A 20,337-nucleotide genomic window follows, 5' to 3' on the forward strand; every position below is an offset into this window, starting at 1 on the left:
TGCGTACCTAATTGTTGTTCATGTGTATGTTTTTACATTTTAAACTTCATTAAATAAAGCTGCAGAGTAATTTGGATAAAAACGTATTACAGCCTAATGTTTCTTTGCTGTGAGGATTATATTTACCAATAGTTATCTTTACTTTTCTTTATTTACACAAAAAACAGCACATTATCTTTTTTTTACTTATGTAGCGACGCTACTATAACCACATTTTTCAGTAGCTTGACGGTAACGTCGCTATTTACAAAACCAAGTAACTTTTCTGTAGCTAAGCTATTTTATTGATCAAGTAGCGCAGTAGCGTCCTCGAAAGCTATTTTCTCCTGGACATTTCTGATGTTTCTGATTCTGATGTAACAGCGTCTCCTGCAGCCATCAACACCACAAATTAGGAAGACAGCCAAGATGTTTATGTTTCCACGACAACACGCCGCACAAGCGCATGCGGTAGGGTTGCCACACGTTTTTAAATGTCCCGTTTTTTGGTTGCAAACTATGGCACTTTCTAATCTTTTTTAAGTAGGCCTATTACCTGATGTTCACTTCTAATACAATCTACGTTCTGCTCATGCAATCCTAGGCTACTATTTTTCCTTATCTTGATCCAGCTGTGCGTATTTGATTGGTTAATGCAGCCATGCGAAACGAAAGTTTACCTTAACCATCACGACCGGCCATGTATGAATTGATATGCGACCGACTATTATCACGTAGGCCTACACTGATCTCCTCCTTGAAAATACATTTATTATGACCGCCGCTAGCGCAGCTAGCGAAGCGGTCATATAGTTGTTGTCAAAGTTTTTTTTTTTTTTTTTTTTTTAATTCTTTTTTCCCGTCATTTTTCGTCAACGATTCCCGGGACACCGTAACACCGGAGCGCATGAAACTTGGTGGGCATGTAGCCCCAGTAGAGTTCTATGGAAAATTTTCGTTTCGTCCCCGGGGGTCACTCCACCCCCGCGCTGCCCCCGCCCGAAGCCCAAAAATGACAGTTTTTCCTACATAACTACCTGAACCGTGGCACCGAGGATGACAAAATGTTTATGGTATGTTGTTCTCTAGAGCTTGCATCAACTTAGCTTATAACCAGTCATTTGTGATTTGCCCCCCCATCGTAAAAATTGAAAATGCAATGTAATATTGCTTTAATTGCCCCTATCTTCAGATGAGATGTTATGAACTGCACCAAATTTCATGTGTATGATTAACCTGACACCCTCTGGGAGTATGCCAAGTTTTGTGGAATTTCATCCATGGGGGGCTATAAAATAATGGATTTATGTGTACATTCAGGACTGTATACCCATCGGCCAGTAGATGGTGGTAATACCCTGGGGATTTCAAAAACTGTTCCAAACATCTCAATCTCTGCTAGTTTTTGTCCTAGAAACATATAAGTGACACCATTAGAAACCTTTAATCAACTAGTTTCCAAATATGTTTTAAAAGAGAATGGTTGCTCTGGGTGCAACAAACATGCAGGAACACACACACACACACACACACACGCACACACACACACACATACATAAATACACACACACACACGCATACCTACACACACACGCACCACTACATACACACATGTACATAAAACATTATACAAACACATGCACAAACACGCCCACACGCATGCACACATACACCGTTACACACACACACACACACACCTACACACACACACACACACACACACACACACACACACACACACACACACACACACACACACATGCACACACACATCTTTGAGTACATTTTGTGAGACCACCGGAGCTGAGAAGTGAGTGTGTGTGTGATGTACTATAGCCTATGTGTGTGGGTGCGTTTCTGTGTGCCCATCTGTGTGTTTGCATGTGTGTATATGTGTGTATGTGCATGTTCTGTGTGTGTTCTCTTTCTTTCTCTCTCTCTCTCTATGTCTGTGTTATCTGTGTGTATTCTGTGTGTGTTCTCTCTTTCTCTCTCTCTCTCTCTGGGTGTGCCTGTGTGTGTGTGTTTGTGTGTGTGTGTGTGTGTGTGTGTGTGTGTGTGTGTGTGTGTGTGTGTGTGCGAGTGTGTGTGTGTGTGCGTGTGTGAGTGTGTGCCTGTGTATGTGTGTTTGTGTGTGTGTGTGTGCACACGCGCGCATGTGAGTGTGTGTGTGTGTTATCTGATATTGGAGTGATAGTGACGGCAGAGAACACAGTGAACATATACTCAGAGACACATTAAACACACACACAAGCAGACACACACTCACACTAGACAGAGAAGCACTCATACACAAAAGCAAGCGCACACATGCACATGTAACCAGGTTGAAATTGTATTTTTATTTTCAAGGTTGAAATCCCACCAAAACCATTCAACAGAGTGTATTTTTCCTCGTATTATCATTTATTCATGTATTTTCATTTTGGGACTTTTATTTTGAAAGTCAGCTACGTTCCTTTTGTTGATTTTACCGTTCTCTCGTCAGTTGCTGTTAAACTTGACCGAGAGAGGTACGTACTAAAATGGTTCGAGTGAAAATAAGATTATTTCATAAAATAATGGACTTACTGATAGGAAATTTCCTTCATTAGAAAGTAGCAGTGTATCTGTGTGGATTACTGTCCATGTTTTCCAGCTGGGGGGTAATTTTGAGACTTTGGGGGAGAACGAGCTAGCTACGAAGTTTTCATTCAGTGTGTACGATGCCGCCATTTCATCCTCGTGTGTATTAGCCTACATGATTAAGTTGGTTTTCTTTTGTGTTAGGCATTGTATGGATGACGATGTGCTCTGCTCCTTCTATGTTTCATTATACACAGGTATGTGCTAATAAGGTGTACTGTAGTCCCATGTTATTTGTATATTCATTCAGTAAGTCAGTTGCTGTTAAACTTGACCGAGAGAGGCATTGTATGGATGACGATGTGCTCTGCTCCTTCTATGTTTCATTATACACAGCCTACGCAGAATAAATCTGTCAATGGTCCATGAGTGTCCCGTGTCCAGCTCCACATTGTGCACAACACATCGCAGAGTAGTTGAGGCAGCGCAGGGCCATGCTACACCCGTTACAATGGTGCCGTGACCTTTTAAGGATCCTGTGAACGACGTCAGCTCGCTCGCCGGGGAGAACTGCGTTCGCTCATCAAAACGGTATCCAGGTATTTCTTTGGATTGTGACTGGTACACTGGTCGTTTTTTTTCTCTCATCTTTTTTTTCCTCATGGACTGAGTAACTGCAGAGACTTTGACAACGCAAGCAGTTTTTCGTGGATTTTTTCCCGTGGATTTTTTTGATAACCAAAACAAACAAACAAAAAAAAAAGGTTAATGTCAAGTTAAAGACATTATTATTGACATGTTGCTTATTGATTGATGCTATTGAATGCTATTCTGTTGTTTAACACCATTTAGTGTCATTCTAATTTTGATGTGATCCTGTTTTTTTATTTGTGTTTAAGTTTATGATATAACTGGAAAATGGCAGAAAGGAAGGCTTATTCGCTGGGTAGTGAGGGTGACGATGCTGAGTGTACCTTTTCTGAGTACCTGTTAGGCAGGGGAAGGGGTGGTTTAATCCCACCCATAGAGACAAGGACACCAGGGCCTAGAGTCACAGTTTTAAGCACTCCACAGTTTACTTCCACTCGTTATGTGGATCGTGCTACACCTAGCCAAGCTGAGCAGGATCCAGTTATATGTTCACTACTCACACAATTAGCTGATAAGCTAGGTGAATCCATCACAGCTAAGCTACAGTCTGATAGGGATTTACTCAGTGCTAATACTCCTTCACAGCCCTCTGACACTACACTACCCAATGTTAGCGTTGTAGTACAGAAAGATGCTAGAGAACCTCCCATATTTAGGGGTGACAGCTCAGACAAATTCACTGTCCTTGAGTGGGAAAATCTGATGACTTCATACTTGAGGAAGCGTAACATTCCAGTTCACGAACACTCAGGCGAGATCATAGCAAAACTCATGGGCAAAGCTGGTGATCTGGTGAGAATCAAGCTGCGTAATGACAGATCTATTGATCACACTGCAAATCCTCATATGCTTTTCAACATCTTGAAGCAGCATTTCAGCGAACAGTCTTACTCAAATATGCCCTTAGCTGACTTTTACAACACACTGCCGAAACCAGATGAAGAAGCCATGGATTATTGGATACGGCTGAATAAATCAGTGGATGTGGCGGATGAATGTTTGAAGAGACAGGGCCGTAGAATTGATGACCCGGGGCATGAAGTTAGCATGATGTTCGTCAAGCACTGCCCAGACCAAACTCTTGCAAACGTGTTCAAGTTCAAGTCTGCAGATAAGTGGTCTCCCTGTGAAATCCAGGAGAGGCTTGACGAACTCATTCAGGAGAAAAAGACCAGAGCTGCTGTTGCCAAGCCTCTTGAGAGTACTGCTACTGTGCGTAAAGTCCAGTCCCAGAGTCAGGTATTAATAGTTGATAGTCTTCCTGTTCCAGACACCGTTGTATCGCCCATGCCACAACAGGTTGTACCAACGGTTGCTAGTGGTGACAATGACTGTATGAGGAGCTTAGTGGGTTTGTTGGACCGGCTAGTGATGCAGAATGCACAAGTGGCAGCTAATCCCAGAACCCAGCAGCGCTTCAATCAGCGCCCGGCAGTGCCTCAGTCCCGCGTATGCAGAGTTTGCAATGCTAATGACCACTCAACGCTGTCTCACTGCAGACGGGAGAACAGATGTTTGAAGTGTTTGGTTACTGGTCACTGGAAGAAAGACTGTCCTCAGCAGACCAACAGACACCGAAATGGGCCCTCCACTGGTGCTGGTGTTGGTGCTCAGGACCAGCAGTTAAACTATTAGACCCATACTTCGGGAGGGGCAGTGTGGGTGATTTAGACAACTCCCTCTTAGAAAACCATAGCTTAACTCACCTGTATGAAGATAGCTGTGCCAAGGCACCCAGTGGGTCCAGAGTCATCATTCAGGCCACTCAGAGAATTCAAACTTTCTGTGAATTGTTTTATGCGTCCGTCCTTGTCAACCACAGTGTGCAGCTTAAAGGCATGCTAGACTCTGGTTCTATGGCATGTAGTATCAGTGAGCGTGCAGTACAGAAACTTAGTTCTGCTGGTGTTTTACCTGAGAAGCAGCATTTAGTTGAAAGCATACTCTTGGTTGGCTGTGGTGGTCAGCAGACCCGTCCAGAGGGTTTTTATGATCTGAAAATGCAGATTTATGGTGTTAGCTTTGTTGTGCCTACCTTGGTTGTGCCTGGCCAACCTGATGACCTCATCTTGGGCTCGAATGTTATCAAGCACTTGCTTCATGACCTGAAGGGTGACAACAGCTACTGGGACCTTGCCTCCAGACGTGAACATCAGTCTGACCCTGGGATTGAGCATTTCTTGACTATGTTCACGAATGTCGACCGCTGGAGAGGGGATGCTATTCCTGACAAAATAGGCACTGTCAAGCTCACCCAGGCAGTGACTCTCCTGCCTAAGCATGAACATTTGGTCTGGGGGAAACTCCCTGCTAATGTGCCCATGTCACCTGGAAGCACTGTGGTTGTTGAGCCTACCAACTCCAAAGCTATGCCGCGAGACGTTCTTGTGGGTCGTCTTGTCACGCCTCTCTGGGGTGATAGATGGGTGCCAATGACTGTTGTGAACCCCTCTGATAGAGCTATCACACTGAAGAGAAATAGTAAACTGGCTGATGTGTCTCCGTGCTTAGCGATTGAGGATTTGGAGGTTTTCCAGGGTCTGCATGTGGCAAGAGAGACACAAGTGTCTGACAAAGAGAAACAACCCAACCCCGCGTCCAGTGCGAGTTCTACTGCTCAGCTGACCAGAAGTTTGTCGGAGTTGGGCTTGGGCGACATAGATGTTGACTCGTGTCAGGCGAGTGAAGCCTGTAAGTCCCGGCTTGTGCAACTGCTGATTGATTATCAAGACATTTTTTCAAAGCACACACTGGATTGTGGTGAGGTAAGGGGTTACACACATCGGATTCGTCTCACTGATGATCGTCCTTTTCGTCTGCCATACCGGAGAGTCCCGCCAGCCCACTATCAGAAACTGAGGCAGGTTCTCACAGATATGGAGGAAACAGGGATCATCAGGAAGTCTTCTAGTGAGTATGCTTCACCCCTGGTGATGGTATGGAAGAAGGATGGCGGGTTGCGGATTTGTACCGACTTCAGATGGCTGAATGCCCGTACATTGAAGGACGCCCACCCCTTACCAAACCAGTCCGACTGCTTGGCTGCCCTAGGGGGCAACTGTTTCTTCAGCACCATGGACCTCACCTCTGGTTTTTTTAACATCCCAATGCATGAAGACGACAAGAGATACACAGCGTTCACCACTCCTCTTGGACTCCATGAATACAATCGCATGCCACAGGGTCTGTGCAACAGTCCCGCCTCCTTCATGCGAGTGATGATTGGGATCTTTGGGGACATGAACTTCTCAAAACTCCTGTGCTATCTTGACGATCTCCTTGTCTTTGCCCCAACGGAGGACGAGGCCCTATCCAGACTTCAGACTGTGTTCCACAGGTTGCGGGAAAACAACCTAAAGCTGGCTCCGAAGAAGTGTCATCTCCTGCGGAAACAGGTCAGATTTCTTGGCCATGTCATTGACAGTAGGGGTGTGTCTGTCGATCCAGACAAAGTTGAGGTCATCAGCGCCATGAAGATCCAAGACCTCATGGAAGGCGATGGGTGCACACCATCTGTGAAGAGAATCAGATCATTCCTTGGTATGGTATTTTATTACCAACATTATATCCCGCAATGTTCCTCCATCGCAAGGCCGTTGTTCGCCCTGACAGCTGGCCAGAAGAGACGGGGGAAGGCGGCCAAGGTCAAGAGGTCACAGGGGGTGTACCGTAAGCTCACTCCTGCCGATTGGACTGATGATTGTCAGACTGCTTTTGACAAGTTAAAGTCCATGCTGCTAGAGTGCGTCATTCTAGCCCATCCAGACTTTGACACACCGTTTATTTTGTCAGTTGATGCGTCATTGGATGGACTTGGCGCTGTTTTGTCCCAGGTGCCTAAGGGAGAATGTATGGCCAGACCCGTTGCTTTTGCAAGCAAAACGCTCAGCGCATCGCAGAGGAAGTATCCAGCCCATAGGCTAGAGTTCCTGGCTTTGAAGTGGAGTGTGTGCGAGAAATTCAGCCACTGGCTGAAGGGGCGCAGCTTCACCGTTTGGACGGATAACAATCCGCTTACCTACCTTCTAACAAAGCCAAAGCTTGATGCCTGTGAGATCCGTTGGGTGTCTAAGCTTGCCTCCTATTCATTTGATCTTAAGCACTTACCTGGAAAGAAGAATGTGGTGGCAGACGCCTTGAGCCGTGACCCCTTTACCACATGCATTGGCCAGAGACTGCTCAAGGAGCCATACTCTACGCTCATTCAGGAAGCTGATGGGGTTGCAGAAGATTCTGTGCTGGATGTATTCAGAGTCAGCTGCCAGTCTCAAACCAGCAGACCAGCTAACCATCCAGTGTTCTTGGGCGTGTGTAATGCAGCTGAGATCAGAGCTCTCTGTCAAGTCCACTGTGATTGGGATGATGTGGTTGAGACTAGGGCACTGTGCTTAACCCAACATGTTCAGCAACTTCCAGGTGGTCAAGAGGCATTGCCCATGTTCTCAGCCCAAGAGTTACAGATGAGTCAAGAGCAGGACCCCTGCATCTCCAAGGTGTTGCCCTTCATCACTGCCAGGAAGCCACCGTCTAGGCGTGAGAAGCACGGTGCTGATCCAAGGGTCCTCAGATTGTTCAAGCAATGGGACAAGCTGCATGTCCAGGATGGTGTCTTGTACAGGGTGACAAAAGATCCTATGTCTAAGCAGAAAAGGTTTCAGTACATTTTGCCTCAAAGTTTAAGGGACAAAGCGCTGTCTGGCATCCATGACTTGGCAGGCCATCAAGGGCAGGATCGTACGCTCTCACTTGCAAGGCAAAGATTCTATTGGCCTGATATGGAGAAGTCTGTTCGGTCATATGTTAGATGTTGTCCAAGATGTGTGGTTGGGAAGTCACCAGAACCTGCTGCTCGTGCACCGCTAGAATCTATCAAGAGTTCTGCACCTATGGAGTTGGTGTGTGTGGATTTTTGGTCAGCAGAAGATCGCAAGCAGCGGTCTGTGGATGTATTAGTGGTCACCGACCATTTCACCAAACTTGCTCATGCGTTCCCTTGTGCCAACCAAACGGCAAAGCAGGTTGCCAAGAAACTCTGGGATAATGTGTTCTGCGTTTACGGGTTCCCGAAAAGGATCCATTCCGACCAGGGCGCTAATTTCGAGAGTAAGCTGATTGCGGAACTCTTACGGCTGGCTGGTGTTGCAAAATCCCACACAACGGCCTACCATCCAATGGGCAATGGGGGGACAGAGCGGTTTAATCGCACTCTGGGGAATATGCTACGCACCCTTCCCCTTAAAGACAAGAGTCAGTGGCCGCAACAGATTCAGACTCTCACGTTCGCCTATAACGCCACCATTCATGAGACTACTGGTTACGCACCATTCTTTCTTATGTTTGGGCGTGTCCCCAGACTACCGGTGGATGTAATGTTTAGGCAGGTTTTGAATGATCCGTCAGTTGCTGACTATGACTCGTATGTCAAGTCGCTGGTTACCTGCTTGAAAAGTGCTATGGAGATCGCACAGAAGCATTCTTCCACAGAGCAGCAACATCAGGCTCGACAGTATAACAGGCGTGTCAAGGGCACTTATCTGTCTGTGGGTGATCGCGTCTTGGTGGCTAATAAAGGGGAACGGGGCAAAAAGAAGTTGGCCGACAAATGGGAGGACAGTGTGTATACAGTTGTTGGTGTGAATCCCCATGTTCATGTGTACAAAATACAAGATGACAAAGGACACACAAGAGTTGTACACAGGAACCTTTTATTGGAAGTCAACTTTTTACCGCTCCTTGAGGCAGTCCGGGACGGGGATGCTTCTGCAGCTGACCTGTCAATAGATGATGAGGAGTCAGAACATGACAGTTATGGCAGTGGCGATGAAGCAGATTCAATGTCTGATACACTACCTCAGATTGACGGTGTCCAGACTTTGTCGGATTCCATAGTTGGTGAGGCGCTTGAAGTCTCATCACCTGAAGCCTCACATCAGTCCGGAATGGCCAGTTCAGATGAGCTGATTCAGTCTGTTCCAGTGTCCTGCCCCTCTGGTGACATCGCAGACAGTCCGTCTGCTTCTCTTCCACCTCATGAGGCCTGCTCAATTAACACTGATTCACATACACACACTGGGGCTGATGGGTCTGTTAGGACGCGTACTGGTAGGCTAGTGAAGTCAGTGAACAGATTGATAGAGACTTTGGTTCAGAGACCATTTGTAAAGGGATAAAGCACCTTTAGTAAACATTTTCAGTTACTCCTTTCTGAATTTTAGGGTGGAGTTCCCAAGCGTAGACAAAAAGTGTCTATTATGTAAGTTTTATTTTCTTATAATGCAAGTTTTGATACAAGTGAATGTGTCTATGTGGCAAGTAATTCTAGGGCCAAGTGTTGTGTGGCGTACTAGGCGTCATACTGTGCTAGGGGAACTCGGAGACCTGATCAACCTCTTTCTTCCCTGAACCTTGTATGTGAGGTGACTTTTTAGTTGACATATGGACTAGGTCCTTCTTTTCACTTGTGCCAGGGTGTGCCGGGAATAGATGCATTGATATCTGAAATATAGTGTTGTTTGGGATTTTGGTGAATTTCAGGAGGGGTGAATGTAACCAGGTTGAAATTGTATTTTTATTTTCAAGGTTGAAATCCCACCAAAACCATTCAACAGAGTGTATTTTTCCTCGTATTATCATTTATTCATGTATTTTCATTTTGGGACTTTTATTTTGAAAGTCAGCTACGTTCCTTTTGTTGATTTTACCGTTCTCTCGTCAGTTGCTGTTAAACTTGACCGAGAGAGGTACGTACTAAAATGGTTCGAGTGAAAATAAGATTATTTCATAAAATAATGGACTTACTGATAGGAAATTTCCTTCATTAGAAAGTAGCAGTGTATCTGTGTGGATTACTGTCCATGTTTTCCAGCTGGGGGGTAATTTTGAGACTTTGGGGGAGAACGAGCTAGCTACGAAGTTTTCATTCAGTGTGTACGATGCCGCCATTTCATCCTCGTGTGTATTAGCCTACATGATTAAGTTGGTTTTCTTTTGTGTTAGGCATTGTATGGATGACGATGTGCTCTGCTCCTTCTATGTTTCATTATACACAGGTATGTGCTAATAAGGTGTACTGTAGTCCCATGTTATTTGTATATTCATTCAGTAAGTCAGTTGCTGTTAAACTTGACCGAGAGAGGCATTGTATGGATGACGATGTGCTCTGCTCCTTCTATGTTTCATTATACACAGCCTACGCAGAATAAATCTGTCAATGGTCCATGAGTGTCCCGTGTCCAGCTCCACATTGTGCACAACACATCGCAGAGTAGTTGAGGCAGCGCAGGGCCATGCTACACCCGTTACACACACACTCATTTACATTCATAAAAGTTGCAGTAGGGATGGAGTAGGCGATGGAAACACAAGCGTGATTGATATTTGCGGAGAGAATGTGCAGGACTGAGCGGCGGTCATATTGTGTATCGCTTTGCGGTACATCTAGTTTTATTTACAAGTTCAAAAGGCATTCTTACATAACTAGAGCTAAAATGTGTTCTGATTTGCATCTGTTTTTTTGTGTATTAGGCTTATTGTTTAATAAATCAATCTAAACATATTTTAGCCCTTATCTGACTAAAAGTTGTGTTGATCACTACAATTGCGTTGACTTGCAGTTTTACAGTAATTGAAAGTAGCTGCTATGTATCAAGCTACTTTTGACAAGATTTTGTAACTTAGCTTGCTACATTTTTATGGGTGGTAGCTTCTGTGTAGTGAAGCTGAATTTATTGTAGAGTAGCTTGTAGCTTAGCTCACTACACAACTCAAGTAGCTTGCCCATCACTGTCCCTCAGTATTATGCCCTCTCATATGAAGGCATCTAAAGAGTTGCTGAGAGAGAAAACAACATTACAGATAGCAAAGCTCTGGTAAATCTCCAGAGACTGGACGAGGAGAAGGACAACCAGAGACGCATGACCTCTAGGGGTCATGGTACTCAGGAAGAGAATGATGACATGAAAGAACTGTGTGTGTGTGTCTGTGGGTGTGTTTGGGTCCGTATGTGCAAATGGTGGGGCACTCTGAAATCGTATGCTGATCATGAAGTTTAGGACATTTTGGCAACTCCACATATCGCGCATCTTCTTGGCTAATGTAATTCGAAGCACTGCGTCAATACAGAATGGGCTGTAATGTGTAGCCTACGTCTACTATGACAGTGACCAGTGACCTATTGTAGTGCTGTGACTAACAGCTCAGTCTGACAAGACCTCTTGAGAAGAGGGCCGTGATGGACTACTGTAGTGTTCCGATTCATCTCCTGGGTGTTCCCATCCTGCCTTGCGCGGTGATTTCTTTCACGCTGCTAAGGCAGTCTGGACACTAACACCCAAATTTTTCGCCTGATGTTGGTAACCAATCACAGAACATCCGAGAAGTTTCCGTTGCCTTCTTGCGTCTACATTCGACGCCAAAGGATTTACACTGATGTCAATGGCAGCCCTTGGCGCTGCATATTCGCGTGGGGGCACCTTGTGCGTCCTCGTTCGACGAGTTGGGTGAGCTATGGGCGAGTTGGGTGAGCTATGGGCATTTGATAGACATCCGTGGCGCCAATGAACGGATCTGGGCATTTTTTAAAATACGAGAAAATGAACGTCTGGTTGCCAGACCACGTCTCATTTACTGTAATTCATCTCTGGAGTTCAAGTGAGATCACCAGGGGGCGAACTCTAACCTACCTACCCATAGCCAAAGCCATCGATATCTCAAAGTTGCGACAGCCGTTGACTTCCATGTTAAAGCCAGATTAGAGCGGTCACGTGGTTAGTGGGTAGACTCAGTAGTTCCCTCGGTCCCTGGTTTACTACGGGATTGACAGCAGCGATCGCATTAATGTTTACGGTGAATACTCGATGAAAATTACTATAAAATGCATTTCCACATACATATACATTACTCAATGAAAATGCATTATTATGCACACGACTATAAGTCATGTAGAAAAGTCGTATTATATTCATTCATTCTCAATGGAATAGTTCCCGGAAGTGCCGCCATTGTTTGTTCACGGGAGTCAACGGTAGTGTCGCAACTTTGAGATATCGATGGCTTTGCCCATAGCCATAGCACGAGAGAGGGCGGAGCAAGCGGAGTCATGAAGCCAAAACACTGAGAACGAAAGTGAAAGTGGCTATGCAGCTCAACTCGGTGCAACGCGGACACGGTCGCCGTACAGGTAGGTTGGCTATATTAGCTCCCAATCACTTGTTTTATTCTTGAACACTTTGACAGTTTTATTCAACGCGATCTAATTACAGTTCACATATATCCTTTAAGTTAGGCATGAAGTCTACGTAGGCCAACGATATGTCTATTGAATCGTAAACACCCTCTGAGCAATACGAATACCAGTTTTCTGTCGCGAACTTTTGTGTGTAGGCTAGCCTACGCGGTCATTCTCTCCACTTGCGGTATGGAGGGCAGTTGGTGCGACCTCCACTAGTCTTCCGACAGACCAGTGAGGTATCTGCGGACATCTGCACACGGATTCAAACACCATGTGGGCTAATACATTCAGTTAGGCAGGATTAGCGTGGTGTGTTGTTCCAAAGTGCACTCTTTCCGGGTCGGCTATCTGTGCTCCTACACACACACACGCACACACACGCACACACTTTGCTTCTATGCCAGCCCCCACTGGACCTTTCCCCTTCCCCTTTCTGAGCTCAGGCCAATGAGGCCTGCAGATGATAAATAGCAAATAGATGTTCAAAATGGAAAATGACCACTAGAGCTTAAGTTGATACAACGGTTATGGTTATGGTAGGCCTATTTAGCAGATGCTTTGTCCTTAGCGACATTCAGATAATAACAATTCAATAGTTACATTCAACAGTGAACAATTTAAAAGTTGATATAGGCCTACTACTACATTTAAAGAGAATAGCAATAATAAACAACAATGTCAATTCAATCAAAATAGTCTGATGAAAGTAGCTAAATACTATAGGGTAGACTGAGTACAGTTGGGTCATGTGTACAGTTGAGACACCTTAAATATCTTGCCTGCAAACCAAGCCTGATCTATGATTTTTGCTACACATATGTGTGTTAGTGTTCTCTTTAATCATGGGAAATTTGGACACTGTGCATACTGTATCTCCTGTCCAAAGATATTGGCAAAAGTATTTTTACCATAGTGAGAATTTCACTTAACCATGTTCCTTCCACAGTGAATATCTTATTACTCCAATGTGACTGTTATACTTTTCTTACATCATTGCAAAGGTCATTCTGTGCTCTACAAACTGACATATTTCATGACATCCTTTCATGCAAGGTTGTTGCATTATTTAGAAAAATGTGCAAGATGGTCAGAAGGGTACAGTTGAGACACTTTGTCTCAACTGTACCCGGATAAAATCCTATTGGATTGCATGGTGTTTATTTGTGCATATTATGATGGCATTTAGGCAATATAGAACACAAATGTCAATAAAATGAACGTTTTTTATATTTAAACTATGTATTATTAATGAATATATCTTATAACATGAAGATTTTAAGGATTACATCATCATTGGAAAATTAGCCATGATAAAACCAAGAAAAAAAAAGATATTTTCATCTTTAAACATTTGTCCCTGCTTTATGTCTATCTGCCAATTTAGATAAAAAAAAAAAATGGATTAAAATAAAAAGAAACACTCAGATTACACATTTTAAAAAGTTTGCTACATTTGCAGTGAATGGCTAGTCAGCCTTCCAGCATCATGAATGGGCGTCTCAACTGTACCATGCTACTGTCTCAACTGTACTCAATATAATTATATTAGGGTACGGTTGAGACAAAATGCCACCTTGTGTTTATGAGTTAATTGTGAAAAATCTAAACAACTTACGGATATATACTTTGGGTTTTATTTTAGTGCACAGATCAAAGATATACCATGTAAGAACACAGTTATTTTCAGTGGCTTTTTACAGTCAAACCTTCAAGTGGTAATGGGGAAAGCAAAAACTGTCCCAACTGTACTCAGTCTACCCATATACAAACCATAGCGCATAAGAAATGCGTAATAAACTAAGTGCATGTTGAGCAGATATGCTTCAGACTCCTCTTGAAAGACCCAAAACTATCACAGGAACAGAGAGCAGCAGGCAACTCATTCCATCAACAAAACAAAGGTCTATCGCAACATTAGACGATAATATTTGTTTATAACAAAGTGCCATTTTTGACTGGGAACACAAAACTAATTACAGTAATTTCCCGCATATAAGCCGCATTGTGTATAGGCCGCAGGGCAGTGTTTTGTGCAAGGTAAAAGAAAAAAAAACATATTAACACCATATTAACTGCCCCCCTGTATTAACCTCATAGCTGAAGAAATTTTGCAAAATCAATGTATAAGCCGCGGCTAATAGTCAGGAAATTACGGTAACATGAAATGAACACAACAGGAGCGTTGATACAACTGTTGTTTTCTCTATTACTTTCAGGGTCTATTGCAATCCATAAAGGTGTGTAGCCTAGCACAGATAGATGTTAGGAGCTAAGGGAAGATACAGAGAGAAAGAAAAGCATGAGTAAAAGGAAATGGAGAGGGGATATCACCAGCGAGAAGAAGGAATGGGAGGAGGAGGATCAAGCAGGACCTTCTTCTCAAGTCAAACTCAGTCAGAAGGAAAAGGAACTCCAGACATCCACGCCTCGTAAATGTAATCATTTACTTTGATTAGTATCTTACTTACTACACTACACAGCCACACGGTTTTGCAGTTTTACTGTCTGGAATCTGACTGGGCAAAGGTTGTTGATCTCTGGTCAATAGTGGATCAGGTAACTTCCATCCCTTTGTGTGATTGTCAAGCGTGTTGATTGGCTGGAGTAGTGGAGGTCAAGGTCCAGATCTACAGTAGACAAACACTGTTCCAGTTTGCTTCCCATTTCCAGTTGGTTTCCCATTTCAGAGCTGTTTGAATGCAAAAAGGTAGCGAGGCGCACATCCAAAAAGTCAAGGTGCTGGACAAAAGGAGCTGTTTGAGTGCACACACAGAATAGACAGCTAGAGGATCACAAGCAGCAATTAGCGACATTTGACAAACGTGTATTCGGAATGGAATCACAGACTGCCCTCCAGTGCTCTAATGTTAGGACTACATACAGTACTGTAGATACGGAATACTGTATCAACTTTTATTTCTGTGTGTGTGTGTGTGTGTGTGTGTGTGTGTGTGTGTGTGTGTGTGTGTGTGTGTTTCCAGGTGTGATGGACCCTGATCCAGATGGGAAGAAGAAGAGGAGCAGAGACTCCAAAGGGGGCGTGTCTTCATCTGACTCTGACAGGTCAGTCTTTATGGAGGGCAAATATTGACACTAGTGTTGGAGTGGAGGTTTGGATGTGACTACACTAGTGATGGAGTGGAGGTTTGGATGTGACTACACTAGTGTTGGAGTGGAGGTTTGGATGTGACTACACTAGTGATGGAGTGGAGGTTTGGATGTGACTATAAGACACTAGTGTTGGAGTGGAGGATTGGATGTGCTGCACTAGTGATGGAGTGGAGGTTTGGATGTGACTACACTAGTGTTGGAGTGGAGGTTTGGATGTGACTATAAGACACTAGTGTTGGAGTGGAGGATTGGATGTGCTGCACTAGTGTTGGAGTGGAGGTTTGGATGTGACTATAAGACACTAGTGATGGAGTGGAGGTTTGGATGTGACTACACTAGTGATGGAGTGGAGGTTTGGATGTGACTACACTAGTGATGGAGTGGAGGTTTAGATGTGATTATAAGACACTAGTGTTGGAGTGGAGGTCGTAAACTCATGGTCAGAGACGCAAAGTTGAAGGGCGTAATCTTGTGATCAGAGACCGGGCGCATTGTTCAAGAGGGTTGTTCTTCTGTTTCTTAGTCAGTCTTTAAACCAATGAGAGTGACATCTGTCATTCCTTTAAACAGCAAGCAGCGCAATTTCAAACAGCACATGCATCTGCGCTCGCATGCTATTGGAACTCAATAAGTGAAACTATCTTCATAGTCAACGACAGAGCAGTTCTACACAGTTATTTACTTTCACTATTTACTGACGGGGTTACCATTGAAAACATAGCCTGAAAAAAGCAACACTTACCAAAATAATGTAAGTAAGTAAAAGAGTAAGGATATTGATCCTGCTGAGGAGTTTGGGACTAGTTGCTAAGGGTTGCTTACATCTCATGACCGTGTTATTAATGATAATGGGATAATTAATCTCTTTCCGGGTCCAACGGCTTTCAGACTCACTTGTTTTTCTCCATAGACAGTACAATAAACTATTTGTTTCTGCTATTCTGAGTGGCCTTTGAGAAAATTGTCATACTGACTTGTTGCCTCAACCTAATCAAATCCTATTTTTGGCGGAAGCCTGGACGTTACCCTTGAATATATCATCTGGCTGCACAGCTACAGTGATTACTCTGTTAAAGTTTAGCGGTTTTATTTAAAAACCGCTAAAACAGAGGTGATGATAACAAAGTTTACAAGTTGCAAAACCGTCTGGCTGCGCTAGTAAATGTCTCTTCATGAATAAAGCTGTTGGGCCTGTGACATCGGACTGAAGAACCGAATAAGATACTAGTGTTGAAGTTGTCCTCTCCTGTCCTCTCCTCAGCTCTCCTCTCCTCCTCTTTCCTCTCATCCTCCTCTTTCCTCTCTCTCCTCTCCTGTCTTTCACTCATCTCCCTCCTCTCCCTCTTTTGTCATCTGTCTGCCTATCTCTTTCTACCTATCTGTCTATCTTTCTATCTATCTATCTATCTATCTATCTATCTACATGCTAAAGTTGCCTAAAAAGAGGAATATAAAATCACCCCTATGTTAAATTCCCATTGATATCCAGTGTTACATTTGAAATAGTGTAGCAAGCACACTTGTACAGTATTTATACCCAGTCTTTTACTACTCCTACTCCTGTCTCCTCTCCTCCTCTTCTCCTCTTCTCCTCTCCTCCTCTCTTCTCTTCCTCTGTGTAACTTGGTTGGTTGGTCTATCTATCTATCTATCTATCTACAGTAGGGAGAACATGTATTTGATACCATGTTAAAGTTGCCTAAAAAGAGGAATATAAAATCACCCCTATGTTAAATTCCCATTGGAGCATAAAATAGCCCCACATCATCACATACCCTTCATCATAGCTAGAGATTGGCATGGTGCTTTTTCCAGTAGGCCTATTAGCCTGTTTGATGCTCATTGAGCTTAATGCAAATCTAACAGGCTAATAGGCCTACTGGAAAAAACACCATGCCCATCTCTAGCTGTGGTGAAGGGTATGTGATGATGTGGGGCTATTTCAATTCCAAAGGCCAAGGGAACTTTATCAGGATGTATAATATCCTGGATCCATGAAATAGCTGGCCTTTAAAAATAAAAACAAAATCCTCCTGCCCCTATGGGAATTTAACATAGGGGTCAAATACTTATGCCCCCCTAGCATTTAAGGAAGAACATTTATTTATTTACGATACATTCTTCAATCACAAAGAAAATTAGTGTCCTTGGCGGATTGATTTTTACTATTTTTTTTTAAATTAAGGCATTAAGATCAATTGTCCAATGATGATTTTATATTCCTCATTTTAGGCAACTTTAGCATGGTATCAAATACATGTTCTCCCCACTGTATCTAGCAGGGCTGCGCAGTTAACCAAAATAAAATTGCAATCTCAATTCACCCTATATGCAATCTAATTATAGAGCACCCATGATTCTGCCGCATGTTTTTAAAGACATCAACATGGGTGTTCATTATTCTTCCTTTAAAAAAACATCTCTGCTCACCTTCTCCTCCCTCCTTTTTCCCTCATCTCCCTCCTCCCTCTCTCTCTTCTCATCTATCTATCTCTCTAGAGAGAGATTCTTAACATCTCTTAGAAACACCCTCTGTCACCTATACCCCCATTCTCACACCACACACACACACAGATACATACACACACTGAGGGAGATGTGAGAACACTGACCCTTTAGTTGTGTTAACAGTGTCCAGCAGGGGGCGTCAGACACAGAGTCCAAGAGGCCAGATGGGACCCGGGTCAGAGGACAGAGGGACTCTACTGCAGGACACAGGTGAGCTACTGCAGGACACAGGTGAGAGGTGAGCTACTGCAGCACACAGGTGAGCTACTGCAGGACACAGGTGAGCTACTGCAGGACACAGGTGAGCTACTGCAGGACACAGGTGAGCTACTGCAGGACACAGGTGAGCTCAAGCATCAGGACATTCTGTCAGCCAGTCACCAACACCCTGTACACAGCACCTCTGCTCCATCAGATTTAATCATGTTTATCTCAGAACCCCTCTACAACCCTATTACTTTCTGGTTTGATTTTTTCATACTAACTCTTACAGTAGGATAGGATAGGATTAACTTTAATAATCCCCTAAAGGGGAAACTCAGTGCCACCATCAACAATACAAGACAACAACTTAAAGCAAAGCACAACATGACACAAGACAACAACATAAAACAAAACACAGCAACATATGTACCACTCTTCATATGTGAAGGAACCCCTATGTCTTAATACTGAGCATATGAGTCACTTAAACTCTACTGTCTGCCAGCCCCTTGTAAACCATCTCTCCATGTATGTTAGTGTGTGTGTGCATCCTACATCCTGCATGTTCACGTTATGTTCCTGTTGAGAAAAACATTATGAGCTGTAGTCTTTTTTACATTACATGTCCAATCATTTTTAATAGTTAAAACTTAAATAACATAAACTAAGACATATACATTCTGAATCTAGCAGGACTATTGTAGGAATATTGTGGTGATATTTTGCTAACAACAGTATATTGTGTATTTGTGATTCTGTCATTGATCCAGATGGAAACCAGAGGAGGCAGAGGTCCATGAGAAATTCCGTTCTACACTGAAGAGCAAGTTTCAGCATCTGAATGAGGGAGTACCTAATCAGGGAGAAACCAGACTCCTCCATGAGATCTACACAGATCTCTACATCACAGAGGGAGGAGGATGGGTCAATGATGAACATGAGGTCAGACAGATAGAGAGAGCATCCTGGAGAAAAGCAGCACAAATTAGGCCAATCAAATGCAGTGACATTTTTAAACCCTTCTCTGGACAACACAAGCCCATCAGAACAGTGATGACAAAAGGAGTGGCTGGCATTGGGAAAACAGTCTCTGTGCAGAAGTTCATCCTGGACTGGACTGAAGGAGAAACCAATCAGGATGTCCACTTCATATTTCCTCTTCCTTTCCGAGAGTTGAACCTGATGATGGACAAGCAGCTTAGTCTGGTGAAGCTTCTTCAACACTTTTTCCCAGAAATAAAAGATTTGAAAATCCTCACCAACTCAAAGCACAAAGTCATGTTCATCTTTGATGGTCTTGATGAGTGTCGACTTCCTCTAGATTTCCGTTCCAACCTGAGTTGTTGTGATGTGACTACGCTAGTTTCAGTGAATGTACTGCTCACAAACCTTATCAAGAGAAATCTGCTTCCCTCTGCTCTTCTCTGGATTACCACCCGACCAGCAGCAGCCAGTCAGATCCCTCCTGAATATGTGGATCAGGTGACAGAAATAAGGGGATTCAATGCCCCACAGAAAGAGGAGTACTTCAAGAAGTACTTTAAAACAAGAACCAGTGATGAGAACCTGGCCAGCAGAACCATCACACACCTGAAGTCATCCAGGAGCCTCTACATCATGTGCCACATTCCAGTCTTCTGCTGGATTTCAGCCACTGTGGTAGAGAGAGCATCATCTGAATCAGAAAAAGTAGGAATGCCAAGAACTCTCACTCAAATGTACACTCACTTCCTGATCATTCAGACAAGCATAACAAATGTCAAGTACACAGAGAGAAAAGAGACCGATGAAGAGATAGTTTTCAAACTGGCGAAGATGGCTTTCCAGCAGCTGGAGAAGGGCAATCTGATCTTCTATGAGGAAGACCTGAGAGAATGTGGCATTGATGTCACAGAAGCATCAGTGTACTCAGGAGTGTGTACTCAGATCTTCAGAGAGGAGTCTGGGTTGTACCAGGGGAAGGTGTTCAGCTTTGTGCATCTGAGCATTCAAGAGTTTCTTGCAGCTGTTTATGTGTTCCTCTGCTTCAGACACACAGAGAGAAGCATGTCTGACCATCAGCAAACCTCTCAGCTCTCTGGTCTGTTCAG

General features: G+C 43.8%; 1 protein-coding gene across 1 annotated transcript in view; it reads left to right on the forward strand.

Annotated features, from left to right (window-relative positions):
* Window positions 1-14,652: 14,652 nt before the first annotated feature.
* The window catches only part of LOC134070513 (NACHT, LRR and PYD domains-containing protein 1 homolog), a 24,498-nt gene continuing 18,813 nt past the window's right edge, over window positions 14,653-20,337 (forward strand). Inside the window, exons 1-4 of the mRNA XM_062526897.1 lie at window positions 14,653-14,853; window positions 15,406-15,487; window positions 18,167-18,253; window positions 19,018-20,337. The exon at window positions 19,018-20,337 is cut by the window's right edge and continues 489 nt beyond it. Of these exons, the coding sequence (XP_062382881.1) occupies window positions 14,724-14,853; window positions 15,406-15,487; window positions 18,167-18,253; window positions 19,018-20,337 (1,619 nt within the window). The 5' untranslated portion in view covers window positions 14,653-14,723. The remainder of the gene's footprint in view (window positions 14,854-15,405; window positions 15,488-18,166; window positions 18,254-19,017) is intronic.

The sequence above is a fragment of the Sardina pilchardus genome, chromosome 22, assembly GCF_963854185.1.
Source record: "Sardina pilchardus chromosome 22, fSarPil1.1, whole genome shotgun sequence".
Classification (NCBI taxonomy): domain Eukaryota; kingdom Metazoa; phylum Chordata; class Actinopteri; order Clupeiformes; family Clupeidae; genus Sardina; species Sardina pilchardus.